Source organism: Symphodus melops (assembly GCF_947650265.1).
Source record: "Symphodus melops genome assembly, chromosome: 6".
NCBI lineage: Eukaryota > Metazoa > Chordata > Actinopteri > Labriformes > Labridae > Symphodus > Symphodus melops.
The window spans coordinates 20,563,122-20,587,495 of record NC_136696.1 but is presented as its reverse complement, the minus strand read 5'-3'; the positions used below and the strand labels follow the sequence as shown (position 1 = coordinate 20,587,495).

At 39.1% G+C, this 24,374-nt stretch overlaps 3 protein-coding genes and 1 long non-coding RNA gene across 4 annotated transcripts; all 4 read left to right on the top strand.

The window, feature by feature from the left end:
* The first annotated feature begins 471 nt into the window (after positions 1-471).
* LOC306824927 lies at positions 472-1,049 on the top strand. The gene is made up of 3 exons (XR_013779192.1): positions 472-658; positions 754-871; positions 957-1,049. It is a non-coding gene; the product is annotated as an uncharacterized lncRNA (long non-coding RNA).
* Positions 1,050-2,347: 1,298 nt separating this feature from the next.
* Positions 2,348-5,410, top strand: LOC306824926 (cytochrome c oxidase subunit 5A, mitochondrial-like). The gene is made up of 5 exons (XM_079345334.1): positions 2,348-2,517; positions 3,298-3,414; positions 4,582-4,703; positions 4,820-4,934; positions 5,019-5,410. The coding sequence occupies exons 1-4, from the start codon at positions 2,445-2,447 to the stop codon at positions 4,931-4,933; spliced, it is 426 nt and encodes a 141-aa protein (XP_079201460.1). The 5' UTR covers positions 2,348-2,444; the 3' UTR covers position 4,934; positions 5,019-5,410.
* A 1,319-nt stretch (positions 5,411-6,729) lies between these two features.
* LOC306824916 (AT-rich interactive domain-containing protein 3A-like) lies at positions 6,730-17,824 on the top strand. Its single transcript, XM_079345323.1, has 9 exons — positions 6,730-7,039; positions 7,672-8,289; positions 13,221-13,295; positions 13,386-13,458; positions 14,457-14,640; positions 15,005-15,255; positions 15,712-15,969; positions 16,082-16,171; positions 16,541-17,824. The coding sequence occupies exons 1-9, from the start codon at positions 7,013-7,015 to the stop codon at positions 16,678-16,680; spliced, it is 1,716 nt and encodes a 571-aa protein (XP_079201449.1). The 5' UTR covers positions 6,730-7,012; the 3' UTR covers positions 16,681-17,824.
* A 2,580-nt stretch (positions 17,825-20,404) lies between these two features.
* LOC306824917 (uncharacterized protein) lies at positions 20,405-24,141 on the top strand. The gene is made up of 5 exons (XM_079345324.1): positions 20,405-20,669; positions 21,154-22,157; positions 22,592-22,748; positions 23,678-23,838; positions 23,928-24,141. The coding sequence occupies exons 1-5, from the start codon at positions 20,525-20,527 to the stop codon at positions 24,072-24,074; spliced, it is 1,614 nt and encodes a 537-aa protein (XP_079201450.1). The 5' UTR covers positions 20,405-20,524; the 3' UTR covers positions 24,075-24,141.
* The last annotated feature ends 233 nt before the right edge of the window (positions 24,142-24,374 follow it).

Genomic DNA, 24,374 nt, shown 5'->3' with positions numbered 1-24,374 from the left:
TGAAGGTCATATCTCGGAGGAAACCATGGGGGCCTGTCCCCAAGAAGATGCTGAACCGCATCTTTGGGAAGGTGATTCAATAGATGGCGACTTGTGTGAAATATTGCCTGTGACAGTTTGGACCCATGTGCCTGTAAATTCTTTACGTCCACAGGCAGATGCTCATTCCCCTCCAGCAGAACCACCACGAATGCCACACACCACCCCTACTACAGCTTCAGAGAGCCAGTTGCTTGATAGGCCTCCACGTCACCAGGCTGAGAGCCAACTGCAAACTGATGCAAGGACCGAGTGCTCCACTGCTGGGAGGCACACAAACGTTCACCATCTCCCACAGGCCGTGGGGAATAGGGCGATTGCGGCTGCTGCCCCCCAGTGTCCTGTAGCTGATGGAATGAATGCAGTATTTAGACCTTGGCAATAACTAAACCATCGTCGGGACGACGATTTAAAAAAAACAAAACAGGGGTGAATTGTGGTAGGAGCAGTGTCTTGTCTGTTTTTCATAGTTGGCCTTGAATGCACCCTCCAGAATGTGGGTCAACTCCTCCCTTAGTCCTTCCCCCTTAATTAGCTGAGCCATATATAGGACACCTGTGGCAACATGGCTGCCCTTTTGTCCGTCTGCCTGATGGTGCCACATGTTCCTCTCTCTGAGGTAGGTCAGGTGTTGGTTAGTTTTTTTGGTTTAAGTATTTCCTGGAGTAATTTGTTCATATGCTTGAAGTGTTAAGTTTGAAGTGTTTTGGGCAGCCTGCATGTCCGCCTTGTGGGTGCTGGTGGCTGATTGGCTGACGGGGTCTGGTCCCTCTTTTGTGACTGCCTGGTAGCTGCTACTCTTTGTATACATTGTAGTGAAGCCGGTTGGGTGGTAAGTGGGTTCATACCAAATGTTTATTACATGTTTATGACTATGTAATAGTTATTAAATGTAACACATTTCTTTTGTATTGCAGGCCTTTTATCAGCTGCTGTTTCGCCTCCTTATCAGTTTGCCTTTTTATCAATTGGCCTAGTGTGGCTGTGTTTGATTGTCGTGTACTTTTAGAGCGAACTAACTGGTGTTCTTTTTCCCCATTAGTGAAGTGGTTGCCGGCTGCTGGTGGAGGCTTGGCACTCGAGGTGGTTCCCTTCACTGTTTGTAGTGGTACGCACACTGGGACACAGTAGTTTGCTGTGGTTGTCGTTTGCCGTGAGTTCACGAGTGGTGGGTAAAGTGCACTCCTGGGAAACGCATCCTCAGATATTAGGCTGCCTCCCCTCTGCTGGCACCACTCACCCTGACCCCTTTTCTTTGCTATGTTTAATTAAATTTTTTTAACTGTTTTTAGAATAAAGAATACATTTAATTGTAATAAACCCTGATGCATGTTCCTAAACTGAGTCATTTTCTTCATTAACTCAATAATCTCAACCCCTCTCCTCGCCGATAATATCAGTGTAAGTTTTCAATACATTTTCTTTTGAACCACGTCTGTCTTATTCCGGTTGCCAAACCTGTGCTGCAGTTATTTATATTGTGGTGTTCTTATATTTCCTGGGGTGAAACTCCCCAGGTGGCGTTGTCAGCCCAATTAAACTTGTTTTTGGTTCTTATACACTTCATCGTATGCTCGCCTTGCCACATTCACCATGTTTGCGTGCTGCGCGAATACAGTATAGCAGTGGTGTCCAAACTTTTTTTCTTGCGGGCCAAAATTGACCAATTGGCCAAAATCGCTCACGGGCCACAGGGTTTTTTTTTTTTTAAATATTGGAAGGAACTTTTTGTATTTTGACCACTTCAAAAAATAATGTAAATACACAATAATTAATTGCAGTGGGAAACTGTTGTGTTCTAATTTTTTGTAAATAGTCAGGCTTTTATAGGTCTCCCTAGCTAACATGAAAAAAAAAGAACGAAATATGCCATCTGATGAGGCCTCGGGCCAAAATCTTCTGATTCTTCAAACGAAGTCAAGGGCCACAAACAATCCACTCAAGGGCCACAAATGGCCCCCGGGCCGCACTTTAGACACCCCTGCAGTATAGGATTATTAAAATATGCGTACTGGCTGACAATAATTGTGCCCCCCATGCATTTCATATGTCCTCCCTAAGACTGGCGACGGGTCTGCATAAAGGGCAATTTAAAGTCATGAAATAAAGAAATCAGATTGTGGCTGTAGACGTTGCACTCGGATTACAAATTAGACTGTGAAAGTATATTCAATTAGACTACACTTTGGTCCATTTTCTTGCAGGGGCGATTCGTTTTGAGTAAGGACGCATCCTGCACCAGTTGTCATTCACTCTGAAGAAGTCAGTACCAGAATCAACAGAACATTAAAATGACAAGTTTGCGCATGCGCAGCATAGTTAGCCTCTCTCGCGTACGTGACTAAGCTAAGCACGTTAGCTTCCTGCATTATCTTACCGGGTCTCTTAACTGGCTGTCCCACATCATGTTCCGAGCCGCTGTCCGACTCTCAGTCTCCGGTGTCCGGAGTTTAACCCGCACGCAACCACGGTGCCAAGGTATTTGTCCATTGGACTGTCACCTCTGCTTTGTGTTCGGTTATTTTATAGCTTGTGTAAGTTTCAGGGCGTAAAGAAAATCAAGTGTGGCTGGTCGACACATAGCGGCTAGCTAGCCACTTCAACTATCATTTTTAATTACATGCCACACTGTAAATGTTTAATTCAGTCAGATTGTGTTCTGCTGCTTCATACTGCCGTCCCTTGCATGCACTTGTTGTATGCCGCTCAATAAATGTCACAGTATTCAGCATGGCTGTGTCTGTGTCCTTGTCATGACCCATTTAGCAGGCTGTGTCTGCGGCCCTTCTCTGCAGAGGTTAGCCGCTAATGCTAACACCTAAACTAGGTTAGTTATGTGTTGAGCCCGCTGCTCAGTTATCTGCATAACCAGGTTTAGTTTTAGCCATCACTAAGCCGTAAACACCTGTTACTCTCATGTTGTAATGATACATGTGTAAAATGTAGCCAACACTACAATGCCGTTTGTTTTAGGGACGAGGGACTTTCAGTTAAAAGTTGTAGATGGTTAGTTTTGATGTTTTTAAATGAACCATGAGGACCAAATTATAAATAGACAAGTGGAGGTTGTTTGTAAGAGAGTATTCAGTTGATAGGTGCAGTGGGTAGGTCGTGTCAGGACAGGACGTGGGCAATGATCCACATACATTACTAGACTGCAGAATTTGTCCTTTGCACTACTATATTACCACACTGTTGTTTACAGGATATTTTGTATGACTGTTCAACTGAAAAATGTTTTTTTTTTTTTTTATGCAGTTGCTCTGACCTCCAGGTGTTATTCACATGGGAAACAAGAGACAGATGAGGAGTTTGACGCCCGCTGGGTCACCTATTTTAATAAGCCTGACATTGACGCGTGGGAGCTGAGAAAAGGTTTGATATTATGGATGATTGTGAAACTTTATAACATAATAAAATGTTGCGCCAATGACAAAGTTCAGCAGTTTTTGCGGGGTTATTATACAAAAAATGTTTTAGCTTAGCATTGTATGTTAAAGCTATAAGTAAAATCACTGGAAAAAACAATGACATTTAATTTAAAGTATAAACTTATTGTTTTCTTGTTCATTATGATCTCCATTAGCCTTGGCACATGGTCGCTTTGACTCTCCCTGAGGTCTGCAACATAATAAAACAGGTTAAATATAAATACATCTATACTAAAATGAAATGCAATGAAAGAGCTTTAGTATGAGCATGACTGTAATGATTTATTTAGATGTCTTGTTTGGTTTTCTTCTGAGTTCTGTCATTTTGTAACATTTCAAAAACAAACGAGGAAAACAAAGTTTCCTTTAACTCTAGTTTCTTTAAATTAGGAGATCTTTTTTGAAAGGGTTATTTCTTGGCCTGTCAGTAGAAAGGACTTGGGTTTCCATGTCTACAGATAAAAGATTTAATGGGATTAATGCCCCAAATGAACATTTGATACTAGGTACTTTGAATGAAACCATACCACAGCCCTCTTCGTTGATTTTCTTTTTACCATTTAAAATTGTCAAGGCTCACAGAGTACTCTCTAGTTACTGCAGTGTCCCGTGCTGATTGGTTTATGTGCACGTAAGCAGCATAACTGCACCATTGCAAGTTAACTTAAGTTTTATTTCATTGGTTCCCATTGAAGTCATAAACCTTTTGAAATAGGCAAGAAATATCGTTGTCGCGGAGTCAACAATTTCCACCTCTGTTAGAAACGGTCATTTAATCAAACATCCCTGACGTATGCAAAGGTGTTATTTTAAGTTATTTTCAGCCATGGATTAGACATGTGCTCACGTGAACCAAAGTATTTTTGGCTCAGGGATGGTGTGTGTCGGATCGTCACTTAATAAACTACAGAACATGTCTATTTTCAGAGTGTCTATCTAACAGCAACTAGGCAGTCGATAATCCTGCACACAAAGTTATGTCTAACAGGTTATTTGTTTTGACCTTTTCTGAGGTGTTACCTACTGGCAAAGTATAAATAACACCAGCCTTATTGTTTAGGTAACTGATAAAATATAATATTATAGTGCTGATTTTTGTTCTTTCTTTCAGGGATGAACACACTGATTGGTTATGATCTGGTACCTGAGCCAAAGATTCTCGAGGCAGCTCTGAAAGCCTGCCGGAGGTTAAACGACTTGGCCACCGCCATCCGCATTTTGGAAGCCGTGAAGGTGAGGAAAGAAATACTGATATCTCATCTTGAGCTAATCCCAGGAGCATTACCAATCTGTATCATTTAATATGGTTGTCAAAGAATTGAGAATCTTAACATCTGTTTTATCCTCAGGACAAAGCTGGCCCTCATAAAGAAATCTACCCATATCTAATCCAAGAGCTAAAACCAACATTAGAAGAACTTGGCATCTCTACACCTGAAGATCTCGGGATTGACAAAGTGTAAAGTAGGTGTCTATGTCCACTACTAAATCATGTGATTTATTATTTATATTAAAGATGGAAATCTGACTTGTTTTTGTTTGTTTCAGATCTGATGACGTTTGGCATCTTCAGGCCCAGAACCCTTTTACTTTTATGTTTGCCTCATCCAATACGTGTGATATTTAATTTTGCCTTTATTGAGTTCTTTTGCTTGTAAAATATTGATGAACCTGATAAAGGGAAATGTACGGTTATTTAGAGTCATAAGTATTTTGGGATATTTGGAATCGTTTGAACTAGACTCACTGCCTAACGCGAGCAGAGTGTTTGCATGTTGTCTGAGTGTCTGGTCCTTCTTGTGTGAGCCACTTTCTACCACAAGGGAGCAGCGTTTTCATGTGAATGTAAAAGACATTCTTGTGTTTGCAATCTACATTACGTCTGTTTTCATTTCAGGGACAATTTTCATGCTGATTAAATAAACTTTTACAATTGTGAAGTGGTCTGTGTTATTGCCAGAATATTTATTATTTTTCAACAAGTTCAGTACTTTTTAAGGTCTAGAATTATTCATGGATTGAACTCTGAATGGATGAAGTTTATAATTTAAATATGGGCATTTTACAAAGCACAGTCAACGCAAAGTTTTTTGGGATAGCAGAAAAATACTAATATGTTTTTAAATGTAAAAAATCAAGGACTGGCCTATGCTAATCAGCTTATTGTGCAAACTCAATGTGCCACGTGGAATTGTTCACAACAGAGATAATTTTACTTTAAATACATTTGGCATACGGTTATATAAGAGTGGTATAGAAGAGCATTAGGAACATTGTTTTTCAGTTCTTTTTTTTTTCTAAATTTAAAATCAGAATTCTGACTTCTCAAACTTGAAACATTTTCAGTGGCCCTGGTCATTTCCAGTTGGTCATCTAGTGTGAATTGTAAGAAAGAGGATACAACAGGTGTTTGTATTTTTGCAATTTCATATCACTCAATTTGTTGGACATCAGTACCATTCAAAAATGGAAACCTATGGTTAACTAAGCAAAATATGTGACCGCATATCCTTAACTTCATGAAAAGGTATCTGACTTGGTTTACTCAGGTTGATGTCTGAAATGAGAGTTGACCATGTTTTTTTTTTGTACTAATGCTTCTCAAGTCCATGAATATATGACTTAATATGTATTTCACTAAAACAAGCAGTTTAAATCCCAATTTAAAATGTGTCTGTTCTTTAGACGCATCTTGAGCTTCATATAGTATTTTTCTGGACATAAATGGAAAGGATTAGAATGGCAATTATCAATGGTTACTATGGGGGTGGGGGAAAGATCTCCGGCACTTAAATAGAATTAAGTGCTGAATTACAGTTTAAAAGAAGTCACTTTTGTTTTGGCTATTAGACGCCAGTACTTAGAAATAAAAATCAAATAAACGTGTAAAATGGACATACCTCTTTTAAGCCCCCTGAATATAAATGCATCAATTTGGACTATTTTGAGTTAAAAGTAAACTACATTTTCCCTGCAGATCTTCAGGTAGATGACCTATGTGTTTTCAAGTATGACTTCTATCTAGAATGAATATGTATCTTTTAACTATGAAGTATAGAACTAAAGCAAGTAACATCTTTGTGTAGAGGTCAAACCAAGCTGCAGTGTAAATGAGTCGGCTTCAGTCCAGACTCAAATGTATTTGGTTTAATTATAGTAGAGGTCGTGTTGCCTTCACTGTATTGGGTAATATCAGTGGGTGGGATTTCCTGCTGAAGAGGGTGGGTAGTTCCACAGATGTAGGCAAGAAAAGCCCACTTTACGAGCTTTACGCACGGGGCGGGCCCTTCATTCATCCAAGTTGGGGGTGTAGGCCACTCAGTCAAAGACAATCAAAGATGTTTGAGTTTCCATGCGCGGTGACCAGGGAGGTAAAGAGCCGAGTAACATTACCCCTCCTCCAGCCTCAGCTCCACAGGGTTTTATAATTCACATTTGATTACAAGAATCCTTTCTGTTTGAAAAAAACCCCAAAGTGGTCATGCGATGTGATTTATTTCTGCCGGAGGAAAGAAGGAAAAACTAGATAAGACCTGTTGGCGATGATGGATTATTCGAAGGCGCAAATGGTGAGTGTCGACGACGAGCACTCGTGTTTGTTACAGTAACAAAGCGAGCCACTGATAATGAAGAAATTAGCAGCAACAATTTAGACCGTCGTTCACTGAGACTACTGATTATCAGGTTTCTATATATCTTGATGGTTTTTCGTTATTAATCGTTGTCTTAAATTCACTTTGATACGTACTGCTTATGAAATAAAGTTATTCCAAAATTAATGAAACTGAAGAAAAAATGAAACATATTCTCATATGTCCAGCTTGTGTTTAGCAGAGCAAAGACAAAGAAAGTCAAATGAGGAACATTTGTTTCCTGCTACTAATTAATTCAGAATTCCTGTTAATAATTGTCTCAGGTCATCAAGCTTTGTTTCCCTTTAATTACCATTAACGTGTTTTTGGGCTCCTCAGCCTCTTTTTTTTTTTAAAACCCATTTCACTGAATCACTCATTGTATTGCTAAACTATAAAAAGATACACACCTTTATCTAAACAATCCAGTGTCTAAACAAGAATTTGATGGATGTTAATCTGCCTCTTTAAACCCACCATAATGAATTTAACTCAAAACCAATTGTTGTAAATATTGAAACCCCTCCACTAAGGGTGTTTTTATTGTGTTTATTTATGTTTGATTTTAGTCGAGCTTGTCAGAGGAGGGCAGTTCAGGTGGGAGTCCACAATTCAGTCCTGCAGGAGTGAAGCTGGAGGCCATGATGGAGCAGCTGCAGCGACAGCAAGGGGCCAAACTGGAGATGAACCTGCAGGAGAAACATCTCCTGCAGGCCCAGCTCCTGTTCGCTCAACACGCCGCTGCTGCAGCCAGGGCCTCCGGATCCAGACTAGATGCAGCCTTATTCGGCAAAGCAGATGGACAGACTTACCAAGCAGCTCAACAAGCTTTCAACAGCAGAACAACTCCAGATGAGGAAGACGAAAACTCAGATGAGGAGGAGCAGGAAATGGTGGAGCCTGAAGGGAATGATGAGGTGAATGACGACTGTGAGGAGGAGGAGGAGGAGGAGGAGAATGGGCCATTCCAGCAGGAAAAGAAGCCCAGACTCCAGCAGATTCCAGGATTCCCCTTCCCTCCATATTCTATGCCTCAAACTGGTGCTGTGAAGAAATTGTCTGAATCTCCTCCGCCAGCCATAAAACAGGAGCACGAAGAGAGGGAGGTGATGTCTCCTGCAGGCCATCAAGCCTTCTCATCCCCCAGCGGCACCTCAGACTGGAGCTTTGATGAATCTTTCAAACAAGTAAGTTAACTTCGGGCCAGTATTTTCTTTCTAAAGATGGGGATGTTTGTTTCTCATACTTTACATGCATCAGTATTTAAAACGGTTTCAATACTGTACTATAATATTTATGAGACCCCACAAGATGTTGACACAGCCATCTGTCAATTCATTCCCCTGTATATTGCTATCAGTAGACCTTTATTTGTATAATAAAAATAAATAAATAAATATTTGTATTTTTTAAGCCTTTTAACCCAGGCTGTTTTCAGAAGAAATGTGGAAGAGTCAAATGCTTCATTGTGTACACCGAAACAATAACCTACTTCTCTTTAAAAAGATGCATTGTTAACATTTGATTCCCTGGTATTACGTGACTCACATAGTCAAAGTGATTGTTCCCTTTGCACTTTGTGTTTTTTAAATGTGGCCCTCTTAATAATTTAAATTGAATGGTCCTGAAAAACAGTTCTTATGAATCTAGACTGAGGAAAAAAATGATTTAACAGTTTCCTTTTTCAACAACTGTGTGTTCTCCCTCTATTATTATCAATTGTTTACTTCCTGCTGAGAGTCAGGCTCACCACTGCCCTGCCGCCTGTTTTCTCACATGCTGAGTAAAAAGGAGTGTGTCCCTCTTGGCAAGATGCCCATACTTGATAGTTTAATTGCCAGTCATACTAGAGCTCTCTCCTCCTGCCGTACCACCTCATGTTTGACCTTTTAGTTAAAAAAAAAACCCACACACATTCTTACAGCCACCCGCCAAGCTAATTGGTCTTGGACAAGGTCCAATCCTTAAGTGTTCAAAGTGATCAGTTCAGGCCTGATGGACGTAGGGTTAAAATAAGAGCAGAGGATTAATAAAGTGGCCATAAGTGTGTGTATCTATGCTCAATTCTGGCTTTTACTATAGGGACTTGCATTCAGACTTTTGTCTTCTCTATGAGCCAGATTCCCTTTGGTTTTGTGGTTTCACCACTTTGTTGAAACAGAGGGACTCTTCATGTTTTTTTCTTCTTCTTTTATGGAGTCTAATCTGATTGGCTCTCCAGTGTGTACGTTTCCCCCTAAAAGGCCCCACTTTAGTACAATACAGTAAGATTAATGAGGCTTGTGGGTAGAGGGACAGCTGGGTTATAGTGCCTCACAGCATACCAGCAAGCAAATACCCATAAACTATGAAGTGTAGTTTATGAGTTGTAGGGCTTGCTTTTTTTGTTTGATATCAGAAAATTAAACACCTTTTGTTGTAGTTTAGAGATATTTATTTACTTTGTCTGTTTCCTGGCTTTTAGTGAAAGTCATTAAAATATGAAGTAAAAGGTTACTGTGTCTCTTCATGAACATTGTTAATAACATTTTTTCAAACCTCAACAGGCTCAGTAATTCATTGCTGACGTAGCTTTAGCTCACTGGATAGCTTTGCATAATTTAGTGGTCGCTTAGCAACACTAAATGGCAGCTTAATTCAGCTGCAAGTAATCAATACATTATATGGCCACTGCAGTGAGGATGCATTTCCTGTTGTTAGACTAACACAACACTAGAAACAATGAAGGACATTTCTTCTGTTTTAGTAAAAGAACAGCAATAAGTCGTCTCAGCTAGAAGTTTTAGAATAACTAAGCTGTATGTGTGTGAAATGGTTACGATGTGGAAATGCTTTAAGCACAGATAACATCTTGATATTCTGTTAGACCAAAGGTTAATGAGGGGTTTGTTGTGTCCCTTTTTGTCTAAAGATCTTTATAAATGATCACATTTGAGCCTGCTAAGCCTGTTTGAATTGTTACAAGGCAGGAGGGGGCTTTTTAATTGAATCATTTTATTTATTAAGTAGATTTAAAACAAGCAGAAATAAACGGTCTTTAAAGGACATGCACATTACAGTAATAAAGAACAAAAAATAGAGACATGTACTAAGGTTTCTTTTGATCATGCTTTGTTGTAATAGTATGTCCAAATGTCCCTCTTTTTATCAAACCCCTGTAAAGAGCTGGAATGAAGTATCAGCGTCTCCATTGTTTTCCTTTTGTATACAGTACAACGGTACGTCCTTAAATATGACATGGGCGGGGATAAAAAGCTTGCTGCATTGTCTTCAGACCGGCTGCTCAAAGCACAGCGAGGGGCCGGATAAATGATCTTGACTTATTTGGGTGACTAAAGGCTCAATAATTTGATTTGGTTTCAATGTTTAGTCCCCCCTGCAGTTACATTGAAATTTTGATAGGGATTAGTTTTCACTGCTGCTCTGCTGGAGCGGCTGGATTAATTTAATTTAATGAAGCTCATTATCGAACGAAAGTTTCTGCTTACTTTTTGTGTAATTTACTTTAATGAAGTGTCATTTATGATCCCCACTGGTTGAACAGACGTACTCATACAGAACAACGTTGTCTGCATGCCATAACACTTTTTTTTTGTTATTTCAATGTGTTAGATAATCTAAAAGCCCAATAAAAGCTGGTCTTTTTCAACAAAACAAAAGAAACCTTTTCCTGACCTACATACTGAATGCTATCAGGATTCCCACGGCTGCATGTGTGAAAACTGTGAGCAATTAACTGAAGGCTCTTTGTCAATAGATCCACAGTAGGTCTCACTTGCTCATCAATAAGGGGGGATGGGTTTTATTCCCATTTGATGATGAAAAGACTTGGATGTTTGTCTACCTTCACGTCAATAAGCTTCTGATGGGGGAGTAGAAGTCCTTAATTAGAAATTCTTGGCTGAGGGCAGCAGATGTGTCACTTGTGAGTCGCATCAGGGGAAGAGTCTAGTGTAGAGTGGATACAGTCACAGCGTCTATCTAATAAGTTAAAGACAGAGGAATAGTTCAAGGGGGTTGACTCTGTGTTTACGCAGGTCGCATTTAGGAATTCCAAACCACTGACAATTATTTTATTTTTTTGAACTTTTATTTTTAATAACACAATTCAAAAAATCACTACAGAACCAAACATTCCCTGACAGCACTGCAGATGTGAAAAGACAGAAACCATTGACAATTTTAAAACAGGGTTTGAAAGATTCCAAAGTGGCAGAATTTATATTTAAAAACAAAACGGAACAAAAAAAAGAAGAAATGTACCATCGTATTTGGGCAGTTTTAGCTGTTTTGTGATGAAGAGTGTGAGTTATAACAAATGACTTTATTAGTCACAATTGTCAATGAACAAATAGTTTATTAGTTAGCATAAAAGTAGTGTGTGCTCGCTAACAGTGAGCTAATTTGATTAAATAATGCGTTGATTTAAAGTAAGATGTCTTTTAAATATGCTAAAGGTAAACTTTGTTAATGTAATGATATTACCATGTTAAAATAATAGTTAAATAGTTGAACGAGTAAGCTAAAAGTGAAGAATAAGGTCGCTCAAATAGTCAATTGGAACTGTTAAAATGCTTAAGACGTTGCACTTTTGTTAAAGTTAATGAAATTGCTGGAATAGCTTTGGAAAAGCAACAGAAAAGGCTAAATATTCAACGCAACTTGCTAGCATTAGTGAAAATTTAAGTGATTAATGGTTGAAATTGTTCAATATTAGGTGATGAATAAATGTTGACGATGGCTATGTAACAATGTTTGGTAAACTGAAATAATGTTCAGCATCTGCCACTTAAAGACTAAAGTTTACAGTGATTTTGACCAAACCAACCTAAAGACTATACGTTTAATAGGCTATATTTCAATTTTCTCAAAATTCTTTAGTTCCAAGTAATGCCCAGGGTAAAATCCCAATGACCTCTGATCGTGCTCGGACAACAAAGGTTGGAAAACCCAATGTTGTGCATCATGCAACTGTGTGTTCATGTCAGCATTTGCTGTTTGAATTGTGTTTTTAATGTAAACATGAGGAACTGAACAGTTGGAGTGCAGGCCATCAACCTAATAGTTCCCATGTCTTTTTACACTTCAGAAGGTGAAATGTTTTTGTTGTACCAAGGTCAGATCAAATTGCAATGTCAAATATGAAGTAAGTGGGATAATATGTTTAAAGTACAAACTAGTAGCTGACAGTAAAATGCAGAGTGTAGGAAAAAATGTATTGGGGGGGGGGGGAATGTTTTGATAAACCACAAGGAATGTAACTGAAGCTATGGATTGTGTCAAATACAAACGCTTGTTTGTTGTCTTAAAAAGACATGTCTTCAATGTCTCTCATTAGCCTGGAGAAGGCACACCAACACTATAAGAAAATACAGTAAGTGGGAAAGAAATAGAGCAGCAAAATAGTGTTAATGTTACAAGGTAAATCTGGATATGAGTGATATTATATATTTTTTAAATCCTTTCTGTAATGTTATTGTACGGACAGAGCATTCTGAAGACGAGCAGCATAATGCAGCTCTGGGGGTGCGTGAGCAAGACAATAACCTCTCAGCAGGCTTTTCCACACAGTTGCACACACACTGCCCTTCTCTGAAATTTTTAACCTCAAACTGTCACGTTAAGGAGGAGGCCCTGGAGGAATAACATTTCTTAATAATAAACTATCTAATGAGCAACAGGTCCTTTCGTAGATCTCCCTTTTAATGTATACACACAGCAGTGCAACATTGCAGGGAGACAGATGCTCACAATAACCAGCTGTTCAAACTCTCAGTTGCGTTAAAAAAAAAAAAAAGGAGGTTTAGATACAGGAGGAGGAAAGTTGACCCTGCAAAAGGAAGTATTGAATAAATATGATCACATTGATTTGACAATTAAGATTTTTTTACACATTTTATTTCACCTGTATGAGTATTTTTTTTTCTCTGTCTCTCAGGTTTCACCATCCTGTGTCACATGTACTCTCATGTATAGTCTGAAATAGCATCATTTCTAAGATTTGTTAGTGTTTTTGCCACGGTCTACTCATTAAATCACAAACATAGACATTTGTTTTCAAGTTAAATACCGTAGACAACCTGTTACTGATGTTCTCCTTTTTATGGGGTGTTTTTAGAGAGGGGGTGCCACCTGGCCCGAGGACAATGATGGAGGAAAAGTAAGAGGAGAGCCATCCAGGGACTTTGCCAAGGTAATTTCTTTGCTCCCAAATATTTCTGCTCGAATGCCAGAGTAAGAGTTATCTTCTTGTTGCTTATGGCTCTTTTTTTCCTATCTGAAGCTCTATGAACTAGATAATGACCCACAAAGGAAGGAGTTTCTTGATCAACTCTTTGTCTTCATGCAAAAACGAGGTGAGATTCTGAGCCAGAGCCTTCTGCTTTTACATTTTTGGGGGGGAATGACCAAGGGAGTATTTCTTGAGATTGATGAAGTCTTTAAGTAGTAGTTTGGCTTTTTCGTAGCTGTTTTATAATAAGATTAAAGCCACTTCTCTTTAATGAGGGTCAGGTTAATAGTTATAGGCCTTTATACCTGTTTGTTTGTGTGTATATATATATATATATATATATATATATATATATATATATATATATATATATATATAGATATTAGAAGGTTTTCAATGCCATGATACATTTTTAAAAATCTTTTTAAGTTTGCCCTTTTTGATGAATGTTTGTGATTCTTAAAAAAACATCCCCATTGCATTATAAATAACTGTAAGCTCTACAGGCCTAAAACTAATCCTGGAATATGTCAAATAAAATACACAATTTAATTTAAGTGTTTGCAGTTTTTGTAAATGGGATTTAAAGTGGCTTTAGTTCACTTCACCCTTGTTAATTTTCAGATCCTACATACTCTCAGATGAAAACAGCTATTTTTTTCAACCACAGTTATCAATTAAAGTTGATTAACAGTGAACCTTTGCAGTCACACACTCTTGTGTGCAATGATCGTGCCCATGCCAAATGTCGTTGTGTGTTAATCTTAATCACAAAGTAATCTTATTGGTCCGACTGCTTTTTACCCTCCTTCATTAATTGCCTTTAGTCCAAATGGGGATTGCAAGGGTGAGCTGTCAACCCTGTGATTGGCAAACACTGCTGCCTCTAAAACCACCCATCCCCCTGTGCTCAAATCAATACAAAGTTGTAGTGGAATTACCCTCAACACCACCCCCACCCCATCCATGTGAAATAAGCTTAACTAGAAATCCACATCAGTAATATGGCTTAGCATATCCTTTAAAGTGATTTTACTCTACAACAGTTTCTTCTTCCAAACTTAAAGGGTTATAATTTCGAGTAAATGAAAAATGAGTATATTTTTTTCTTCATTCGTGTAGGAACTCCCGTGAACCGCATTCCCATCATGGCCAAGCAGGTGCTGGACCTGTACCGACTGTATAAGCTTGTGACAGAGAAGGGAGGCTTGGTGGAGGTTATTAACAAGAAGATCTGGAGGGAGATCACTAAAGGGCTCAACCTCCCCACATCCATCACCAGTGCAGCCTTCACCCTCCGTACCCAGTAAGTGTCTCTCTCTCTCTATTTAGGAGTTTGAAAAGTTACATAATGTGTTTAAATGGAAAAGCAAAGGACAAAGGTATACAAGCTTTAAGTGCCAAGCAGTAAGGTGTTCTAATTACATTACTATTTAATCATGGGCCCTATTTTAACTGTTTACATATATAGTACACCAACAACCATAAGTTGTTGCTTTGATAAACATTTGTTCCAGAAACATTTTGAGGTAAATAAAAAGTGCTCATACTGAACAGGTAGAGTCTCTAATGATGATTTATTTAATCTTTTATTCAGGTTGTATTAACTATAAAACTGTGTCCAATTGAACCAGCACATGTGACTCAAAGGAAGAGTTTTTTCCTGGCAGGTATATGAAGTACCTCTACTCATTTGAGTGTGAGAAGAAGGGCCTGAGTTCTCCAGGTGAGCTGCAGGCTGCCATCGACAGTAATAGAAGAGAAGGCCGGCGTCCCAGCTACACCACAAGCCTGTATCGCTACACCCCCTCCCCAAGCTCTGCCCCGCATCCCCTCCTCTCCTCACCCTCCATGCAGACCACCCCAACTGGGCACAATGGCCTGGTGGGGTCCGCGAGCCCAATCCTGAAGAGAAACATAGGTATTGCCAAGTGTATAGTATGTTTAGATGTGATAAGCATGGTGCACTCTGATATGAGATATGGTACTTTGAATTTATGAACATTTTTGAATCTCAACTTTTGTAGAAATGTTTTAAGGAACTGTTCGACTTTCTTGAATTCTTGGATCAACTTAATTCTGAAACTATAAACTCCATGTTTTTTTTTGGTTAAAAACCCCCTTTTATAGAACAGATGTTTAATCATATTAAATCCTCACCTGAAACAGTGGCTGCCCTATGATGAAATGAAGAATAAAAACACTTATGACCTCTAGTGGTCGTCATAGTGCAGTATTTTTATAGAGGGGAGGGGAATTTTTTAGGATGTTAACGGACTGTAATGAATGTATTTTTTAAAAGAGTTTTCTTCTTCCACAATACTTCTGATTTAATGACATCTCTAACATGAGTTTTGCTTTCTTTTCATCTAACCAGAGACCTCCACTCCTGTCTTACCCAGCCGGCTGCCCGTGGCTCTGGCACTGCAGCAGCAGCAGCAACAGCTGGCTCAAGCTGCTGCGATGGAACATTTGAAAGAGAGGAGGGAGCGAGCCGCAGCTGACGGTCCAGAGAAGAAAATGATGCAGCTGGCAGAGGAGCAGCAGCGCCTCATGCAGCAGGCTCTCCAGCAAAACCTGCTGGCTTTTGCCTCCCAGTTCAACCCCATGAACCTCAAACTCAACAATGGCCATGGTGAGCTGCCTTAGCTGTTTTGTGTGATACATCTTCATAAGTTCATCAGTACTTAATAACATGATTTGAGTAGAGTCCATTAATTGGAGTATTTTCTTGTTTTTCCTCACAGAAAGCAAACAGGATTTATCTCTGAGTATCTCCACTAATGGAGCTGCCAGCATCAGTGTTTCAGTGGAGGTCAATGGCACTATTTACTCCGGTAAGTGGTTGGATTGCCTTTGTTCTATAAATTTCCAATGAGGTGATGGAGGAAAAACATATTTCAAAGGCACTTGTGCAATCTAGATACTATTTTATGCAAGTATGGACTTTACTTTTCACTTTATCATATAAGCACAACAAGGATTTAAATTTGCTCAGTTACACAACTAACAAAAAGTTACAAAAGAAACTTCAGAGTGGTTTATTTGGTTACTTAAGAAGATGCTAACTGAAGAAGAGATGTGATTCTTTCAGATAAATTGTAATCCCCGATTGTCTGACATGAAGAGGTGACGCACATGAATTGTGGCTATACTGTATGTAAAAACACATTTTTAATGAAGCGTTCTCTGTATCTGTTTTACAGGAAAGCTGTTCGCCCAGAAGTCAGCTTCTCCAGTGGTGTCTCAGTCTGTAACTATGGCAGGAACCAGCGGCTTCAGTGCCCTCTCTTCCTCTCATAGTCCATTGTCTTCATCATCCACCTCTTCAAAGGGACCAAATTAAGACTTGCTGGTGTTTAGATCGGTTCTGAGCAAAATGAAAACACAATATATCTCTCATGTCAGAAAGTACTGTATGACATCTTTAGAAAAATCAACCGCAATTAATTTTTCTAGCATTTCTAATTACTTCAGCTCTGTACTATGCCAAATGGACTCCTCAGAAGCTAATTGACTTTAATGTTTCAGATCTCGGGTTAACCTTAGTGCCTGTTCGCAGCTGAAATGTAGAGGCATTCATGTATAAAGGGCTTTACAGAGTTTGTCCAGAAGTGTCTGCAAAAGGGGAGGTGCTCAATGACAACCAATGCTTAGCCCCATCCGTTGTCACTTACATTTGTCATTATTTACAGTAGCTGCCTTTTTTAATAGTAGAACAGCAATGTTGCCAAAGTGCAGCTGATGAGACCAAAAAGTCTTAGATTAGTGTCACAGTTCATGTCTGTAACCAGTTTAGATGAATTGTGTACTTCTCTTGGTAATCGTTCAAGTTCGGAGTTTAAACTTATCACCACATAACAATCAAACTGAACTTAAAAAAAATGTGTTAGAAGGTTTGTTAGCTATTTTTATGTTTTGCATTGTTTTATTTTACATTTTTATTTAATAATTTTCAGGATCACAAAACATTTATCATAAAAGCTGTGATTTATAGGCAAAATGTGAGCAATGTAGTCTATGTAGAATATAAGTGATACAAATTTACCTCAATATACCTTTTCTCTGCACTCAGGAATGACTCATCACTGTTATATTATAGCTCGTAAAATAATGCTGTGTTGGGTTTCTGTAAACACAAAGAATGTACCGTCAATTACCTCAAGCTTTTGACACACTGAAACAGTGCTACCTCACTTTTCTTGAGAAATATGCAATACTTTATGCAGCATGTGTTTATTAAGCCTTCTTTTAAAATATACTGTATGTGGACAATCAAGTAGACATATCATTGAAAACATGTATTGGTATTTGACTGGCATATTTCTTGGACATGTGCCTATGAGAAATAAACAATCTTGTGTGAAGTACCAAAAAACTGTATTTATGCAAAGTCAATGTTACATTTTGAAGTCTTATTTCTTTTTCCTTTTTTTGCATTTTGCAACTTTTATATAGTTTAGCCAAAATAAAAGAACATCTTTCAACTACGTTTGCTATTCTGACATTATACTTGTATGTTCATATTCAGATTAAAAGCAAAAAAATATAGTGGTCATCTTAAAGTTCCATTTATCTTAAACACATTGTTGAATCATAAAGGAAGCATTTCATATCCAATTTAAAAGTATAGACCTTTAACTCAACTCTAAACTTAATTTTGAGTTATTAACTTGATCTTCAACAGCAGCTGAGTTGAGATAGTTTTGTCACATGTAGCCTATTGTGTTAATTCTCTGTATGAAAAATTATAAGAACTGAAATTATTTTTGGTTTCAGAAGTAGGCTATTCATTTGTAGTCAGTAGTTTTGTTCTTAAGTGTTTCACTCCAACTTCATTCCCACTCCTCAAACTGCTAGTCAGGCTGTAAAAAATAAATTGGAAAAAGAGGATACCTCGGCCGGACGTCCTTAAGCATAAACCACTGACTTTGGATTTTTTCTGAAGTTGGCAGCTCACAGATGCTATTCAACCATTTTGATATTACAACATCAAGAATGGTGCTTTCAAGGTGCCTCAGTTACTATTGAAACTTAAATCTCTGCAGATTATGTCATTCTGTTTGCCATCTCAGGCTGGGACCTGCAGCAGGCATTGGGCCGTTCTGCAGCCAAGGTTTAGGCAGCTCCAGCCATAGTTTTCCTCCATAAAGCAATGTCCTGCATCCTCTCTATGGAAGTGAGTCTATGGGTGTCAGTCACGAGTGATGAAAAACTGGATTGTGACAGATAGGTTTAACACAACTGTACCAGACAGTTGTGTTAAAAGGGGAACTGAGCCTGAAGTGCAAAGCTAGCAATCATACTTCTGATCCCTCACCCATGGTTATGAGCTTTGAGTAGTGACTGGAAGAATGAGATCGCAGATACAAGCAATGAGTTTCCGCACATGAGTGTGGCTGGACTCAGCCTAGAGGTAGGGTTAAGGAGCTGTTGGGCGCCGCTACTCCCTTGCATTGACAAGAGCCAGTTAAGGTTCTTTTAGCATCTGGTTAAGATGCCTACTGAACGCCTCCTTTTGAAGGTTTTTTTGGGCACATCTAACTGGGAGGAGAGCCCTGAGTAGAAAGACTCTGATGGAGGGATTATATATCACATATGGCTTGGGAATGCCTAAGAACCCCCCAAGGGATACTGGAAAATGTTGCTGGGGAGAGGGACGTGTGGGTTGACTAACTTAGCCTGATGTTAGTGAAGCGGAAGTTTTGTTGAGCAAAATGGACGAAAGCATGGACACTTAGTTAAACTCTTTTTCAAACTAAAAACAATAGGAACTCTGCACTTTAATGGGCCTTGGGCCCTCATTACCAATAGCAGAATGTAATTATTTATTCAAGAATTACACTTTTTACAGCTTATGTTACTAACACTGGTGCAAATTAAGATTTTATAAGAAAAAAATGATTTTAAACTCTGATCATACCATCTTAATGAACTATAATATTCTAATCCTACCTAAAGACATCTTGCATCAGTTATAAAGACACATTAATACATAATATAGTACTTACACAAATCCTAATACAGGAGCTATTTAAAAAATAAAAAAACATTTCACAATATTTGTGTTGTATGTTTTAAGTTCGGTACATTAAGCTTATCAGACACTTGCAGGGCTGACACATGTACAGCAGTTGTGCATCATAATATTGCAGAATATAAACTATACTATTTACAAAAGCTCTTCAATGAAAAATAAAACTAAAGAGTGGCCTGATTAGGGTAGTATTCCCTTCTTTATACAAGTCACACACACTTTTAGATTCAGTGTTGTCATGCATCAAATAACATGAAAATATTGTGTATTGTGATAGTATCTGTTTTCGCCCTGAATTATTGAACAACTTAATTCTTAACAGGACCTGTCCTGGTTTAGGTATTACAGTCATTAAGGTTTCTTTTTAAACTGGTGTGTTTTATATTGTTTTTTTTACAAATATATACTTGACATTATATGAAAATAAAAATCTATGCATAAAACAGGAATTAAAGAAAATGTCTGTGCTTAGACTTTATTCCTGAAATGTTCAACAGACCTGTGACAGAAGCTGTACTAATGGAGATAAGAGCTCATGGGTCACAGAGTGGACGCGGGGGATGGGCTGCAGGGTTTACTTCTATAGTCACACTGCTGGATTGGCATCTGGATCCTGCGGAAGAAACATTCTGCAGGCATGATTTAAAAGGAATTATGAGGTAGATATCCCCGCCCACGGTTCTACCCGTCTGGGAGAAATAATACTACTCATGTCACTGTGACAGATGAAGGGATCACTGTCCTGGGACAAAGATCGGAATAAACAGTCTGCAGGAAGTCAGGACAGCAATGATTTCTTTTCATATACAAAGACACCTGCAGCTGCTCACTTAGATAAATCTTTATTTTGTGCTTGGGGGTTCATCCTTTGTCAGAAGGATATAATGATTTGTATTGATTTTTAAGTAATTTCATTGCTCAAACCTGAAACCTGTAATGTTAATTGTTTGTGTTTATTTGTGCCTTAGTGATCCCACAACTATTGCTTTTATTGATCCTATGAGGCAGAAGCACATGGGGGAGATTTCTACAGAACTGAATGCCAAAATGTGATTTCCTGTGTCAGGCAAATGACATCTCAGGGACTTTTGGGCTTCTTCTTGCAGAACTTTTGAAATAGGATTTAACCAACCTGCAACATTGGATTGTCACCATGCCTTACCATGACGAGGAGTACCCGGGTCAGCCTCTATGGCAGTCTGTGTTGCTCTTCTGCTGTAAAGGGATGATTGAGGGCATCATGGTCATCCTCTTCTTCTGGCTGCTGGTGCAGGTCCTCTTCACCAAACAACTAGAAGGTATGGTCTTAAAAACACATCACTTGTGTCCTCATTTAACAATGAAAAGCTACTAAGTAAACGGAAAGTGATTTAAAATAACTAAATGCTAAATTGTTCCCTCTGTCCACACTCCAGCTCTTGATAGATGTATGTTTCAAATGTGGTTGGGTGAAATTTGTATTTTTGTGCAATGATTTCCATGTATCGTGAATAATGATAGGTGAAAATATACCTTAATCAATTTTTGCTGTCAAGATCTGTTTTGTAATGATCAAGATTATAGAAGTTCTCCACCTTTTTTTCTGATCAGAAATAAGTTTATTTCACCCGGCCTTTATGGATAAGATAAATTACTACAGCAAAAAAAAATGCAGACTTGGAAATGTTGTAAACTGATAGCATAGGGTCAGTGCTTTCAGTCACATTGAAAAATAACGTGGGTAATAGCTTGTATACACTCTTGTCATCTGATTAGTCTTGTTGTTCTTTGTTATGTCTACAGTTCACCTCCAAATCCTTCTTTTAGTTGGATTGATTGTTTTCTGTCTGTGTTTGGTCCTGGGATGTATTCTGTGCTGGAGGAAAGGTCAGATCTGTGGTGTAAAAGACCAAAATACTGTGACGTCAGCACCGGCTCCTGATGAACCTTTGACCTTTGCGCAGAGCCCACCGCTCTCATCTGTGACAACAGTCCCCAGGCAGCAGTACAAGGAGCTTGATGGAGACCTGCCTGAGTACCCCTCCACTTTCACCAGCCCTGCTTTTTCCCAGGGTGAGATCCCCTCTCTGGCACCCTTGAACAGCGCTGCTTCTGAACACAAGGAGCAGTCAAAGTGTTCTATTTCTCTGCGCCGCCTCAGCACACCACCGCTGACAGCTCCTCTTTATAAACCCATAGATCACAGCCATGCTTCTCTTCCTACTTTTCCGAAACTGGGACTGTTGGCTAAAACCTGCAAGGCTCTAAAAAGACGCTGCACAGTGAGTGGAAGTATATCTTATGATGAGCACAGCAGGCTCTTCAGCCCGGAGGCCGTGTCTCCTTCTATGCCTGAAGGGCCGACTCCACTGGCTCCACTGAACTATGGCTCTAATGCCAGCTACCATGAGCCAGTATCACCAAAACCTTGCCTTCATTTCACTATGGCCTTCTCTCTGGAGCAACAAACCCTGGCAGTCACCGTCGCCAGCCTGACTGGGACTTCCCATAAACTGGAGGACCTGTCTGTGCTGGGCAGCCTGCTGCCTCTGTACCCCTGCCCTATACAGGCCTCCATCCACAGCAGCCTGACGAGTCACAGCCTGCTGATGCTTTTGAAGGTGAGCTCAGAGAAAGAGCTCCAGAGGTGTGTGTTGAGAATAGCTGTATACACACGGGAACCTCCCAGCCTGAGAGGCACCACACTGGGTGAAGTGGAGGTCGACTGTGGGGGAAGAGACTGGAGAAATGAGCAGCTTTTTCACTTCAGCAAAGATCTTAATTCCAAAAAGTGGAACCTAAAAAGGGTAAGAGTTTTTATGAATTTGTATATTTTTCTTACTTACTTCTTTCTAACTAGCTACCAAAAGGCGTAACCAGTTAGGAAACAATCTAACATTTCCAGGTTCGTTTTTACCCTCATATACATCATTTTTGAACTTGAGTTTAACTTCACTGCAATTCGAGGTAAAAAACAAAACAAAAAACTTCCTGGGATTTGGGACACATAACTGCCTGCTGTATGAATAAAAAAAGAGTAATTAAGCAAAATCTGTTTGTTGGCTGATCTTGTTTTGTTTCATTCTTGTTTCTTTTTACACACAGATGTGTGATCTCTGCAGTCAGTAGAATTAAACTAGATTTCCCTTTCTAAAACTGTGTTTTTTTGTTCTCTTTGCAAACACCCAAGCTGTATTTCCCGCTGATCTCTGCTGTTTGAACTTGTGCCCTATTACTCCAGAGTCTGATCCCCCAGGATGCTCTGGTTTGTAAGGGGCTTAACTGTCCTCCACAGATCTTCATTTTGCTACAGTATCAGGCTCCGACCCATCGTATCAAAACCACAGTCCTCAGAGCAGACAACCTGGATGATCTCTTTCACACTTCGGCAGCAACAGGTCCAGTATTTATTAACATTTTTAAAAATATGTCCCATGAGGACATCATGCATGAAGGCATTATATAAACATGCGTGGGACACTTGCCATACAGGGGCAGAGGTAAAGTAATTCCCTATGTTTGCTTTTAATGTTTAGGGGATTAAATCATGTCTTAGAGGGAGAGAATGCAGCAGGAGATCATCCCTTTTGTAATGACATTGTGATTTAATCCTTCACTATCCACAATCCTCAGGAAAAAAAAAATGTTTCAATCTCCTCTGACTCTCTCTTCTGACAGATCTAATCTTTGTTTGCATTAGTCTGTCTTTCTAAACATGATTTTTTTTTCATTGCAGACTAACAACAGCAAGGCTATTTCATGTTATATCCATTTCATGTACAGTATGTCATACACATCTGCTGGGATAATCTCTTCTTGTTTTATAACAGATTGTGAAGTATTTTTTCACATACTGGATATTTGGACTACAAAATAGACAAAAGTCAATTTGATTACTTTTTAACTTCTAGGTCCATGTTTTTCTTGAGCATATACTCGGGAGAAGAGGTGCTCAGTCTGGTTTCATTTAAGTTTCTTCTTGGACAATACAGTATATGCAAATATTTTGACCAACTCTTTTGGTCCATGTGTTTTAGTTATTAATGTTGTATGCTTTTGGGTTATAAATCGTTGCTTCCCGGTGTGAGGTTTGCAGCTTTAGAAAGAAGATACGTATTTAAAACTGAATAACCAACAATTATATTTTGATTTGTTGCATATCAACCTATCTCCTGGCTACTTCTTCATATGATTTCTGTTTAATGATCACACTTCATTTAATGTCCTCCGGCAACTGACTGTGTTATTTTGTGATTTAGCAAACATGGACTCTTACTTTTTTATTTTCACTGTAAATTCTACAATAAACTTTTTTCTTTCTGCACAGAGTACCGGGTTGTGATTAATCTGTACCACGAAGGAGTTGTTATCAGCAGCAGAGAAACAAAAGCAGCCTCCTTCACTGTTTGGAACGCTTCTTTCCACTTTGACCTCCCTCCAGGAGACATCTGTCAGCTGCCGCTCATGTTGGAGTTCCTGATCATGCAGGTAAACTTCACTTTTTGAGCTCACGAGCAAGGAATAAAAAACATGTATTGACCATTTAGATTGATATTTTTGTTCCTGTCACGTGACAGAATCAGGTCCTCTCAGAAGAGAATGTCATTGGTCGAGTGCTGATTGGTCCCCGGTCTGCAGATGCAGGACGAGCTCACTGGAGGGACATGTGCACCCTGCAGGTGGAGCAGGCTCGCTGGCACACTGTGCAACCAGAGCTGCTTTAGAGCTCTGACACGAGTGCTGAAAGAACTGTGAAGTGGTTAGATGTTCTGAGTGCTGTCTGAACTCAGAATATATACTGTATATATATGTGAGATACACTGGTGCTTCGCTTTGTGAATGGAATATTATGTTTACTGACACTGCAGGCCTAATGTCAGTGTTAGGCTTAAACACTGAGCAACTACATCTTTACAAAGGCCTTATTTTAATACACCAACCTGTGATTGTTGCCATAGGTAAGTACTGCATGAATTGTTCATTGTTGATTTCATACAAATAGTCAATCTCTCTCCAAGTAACAA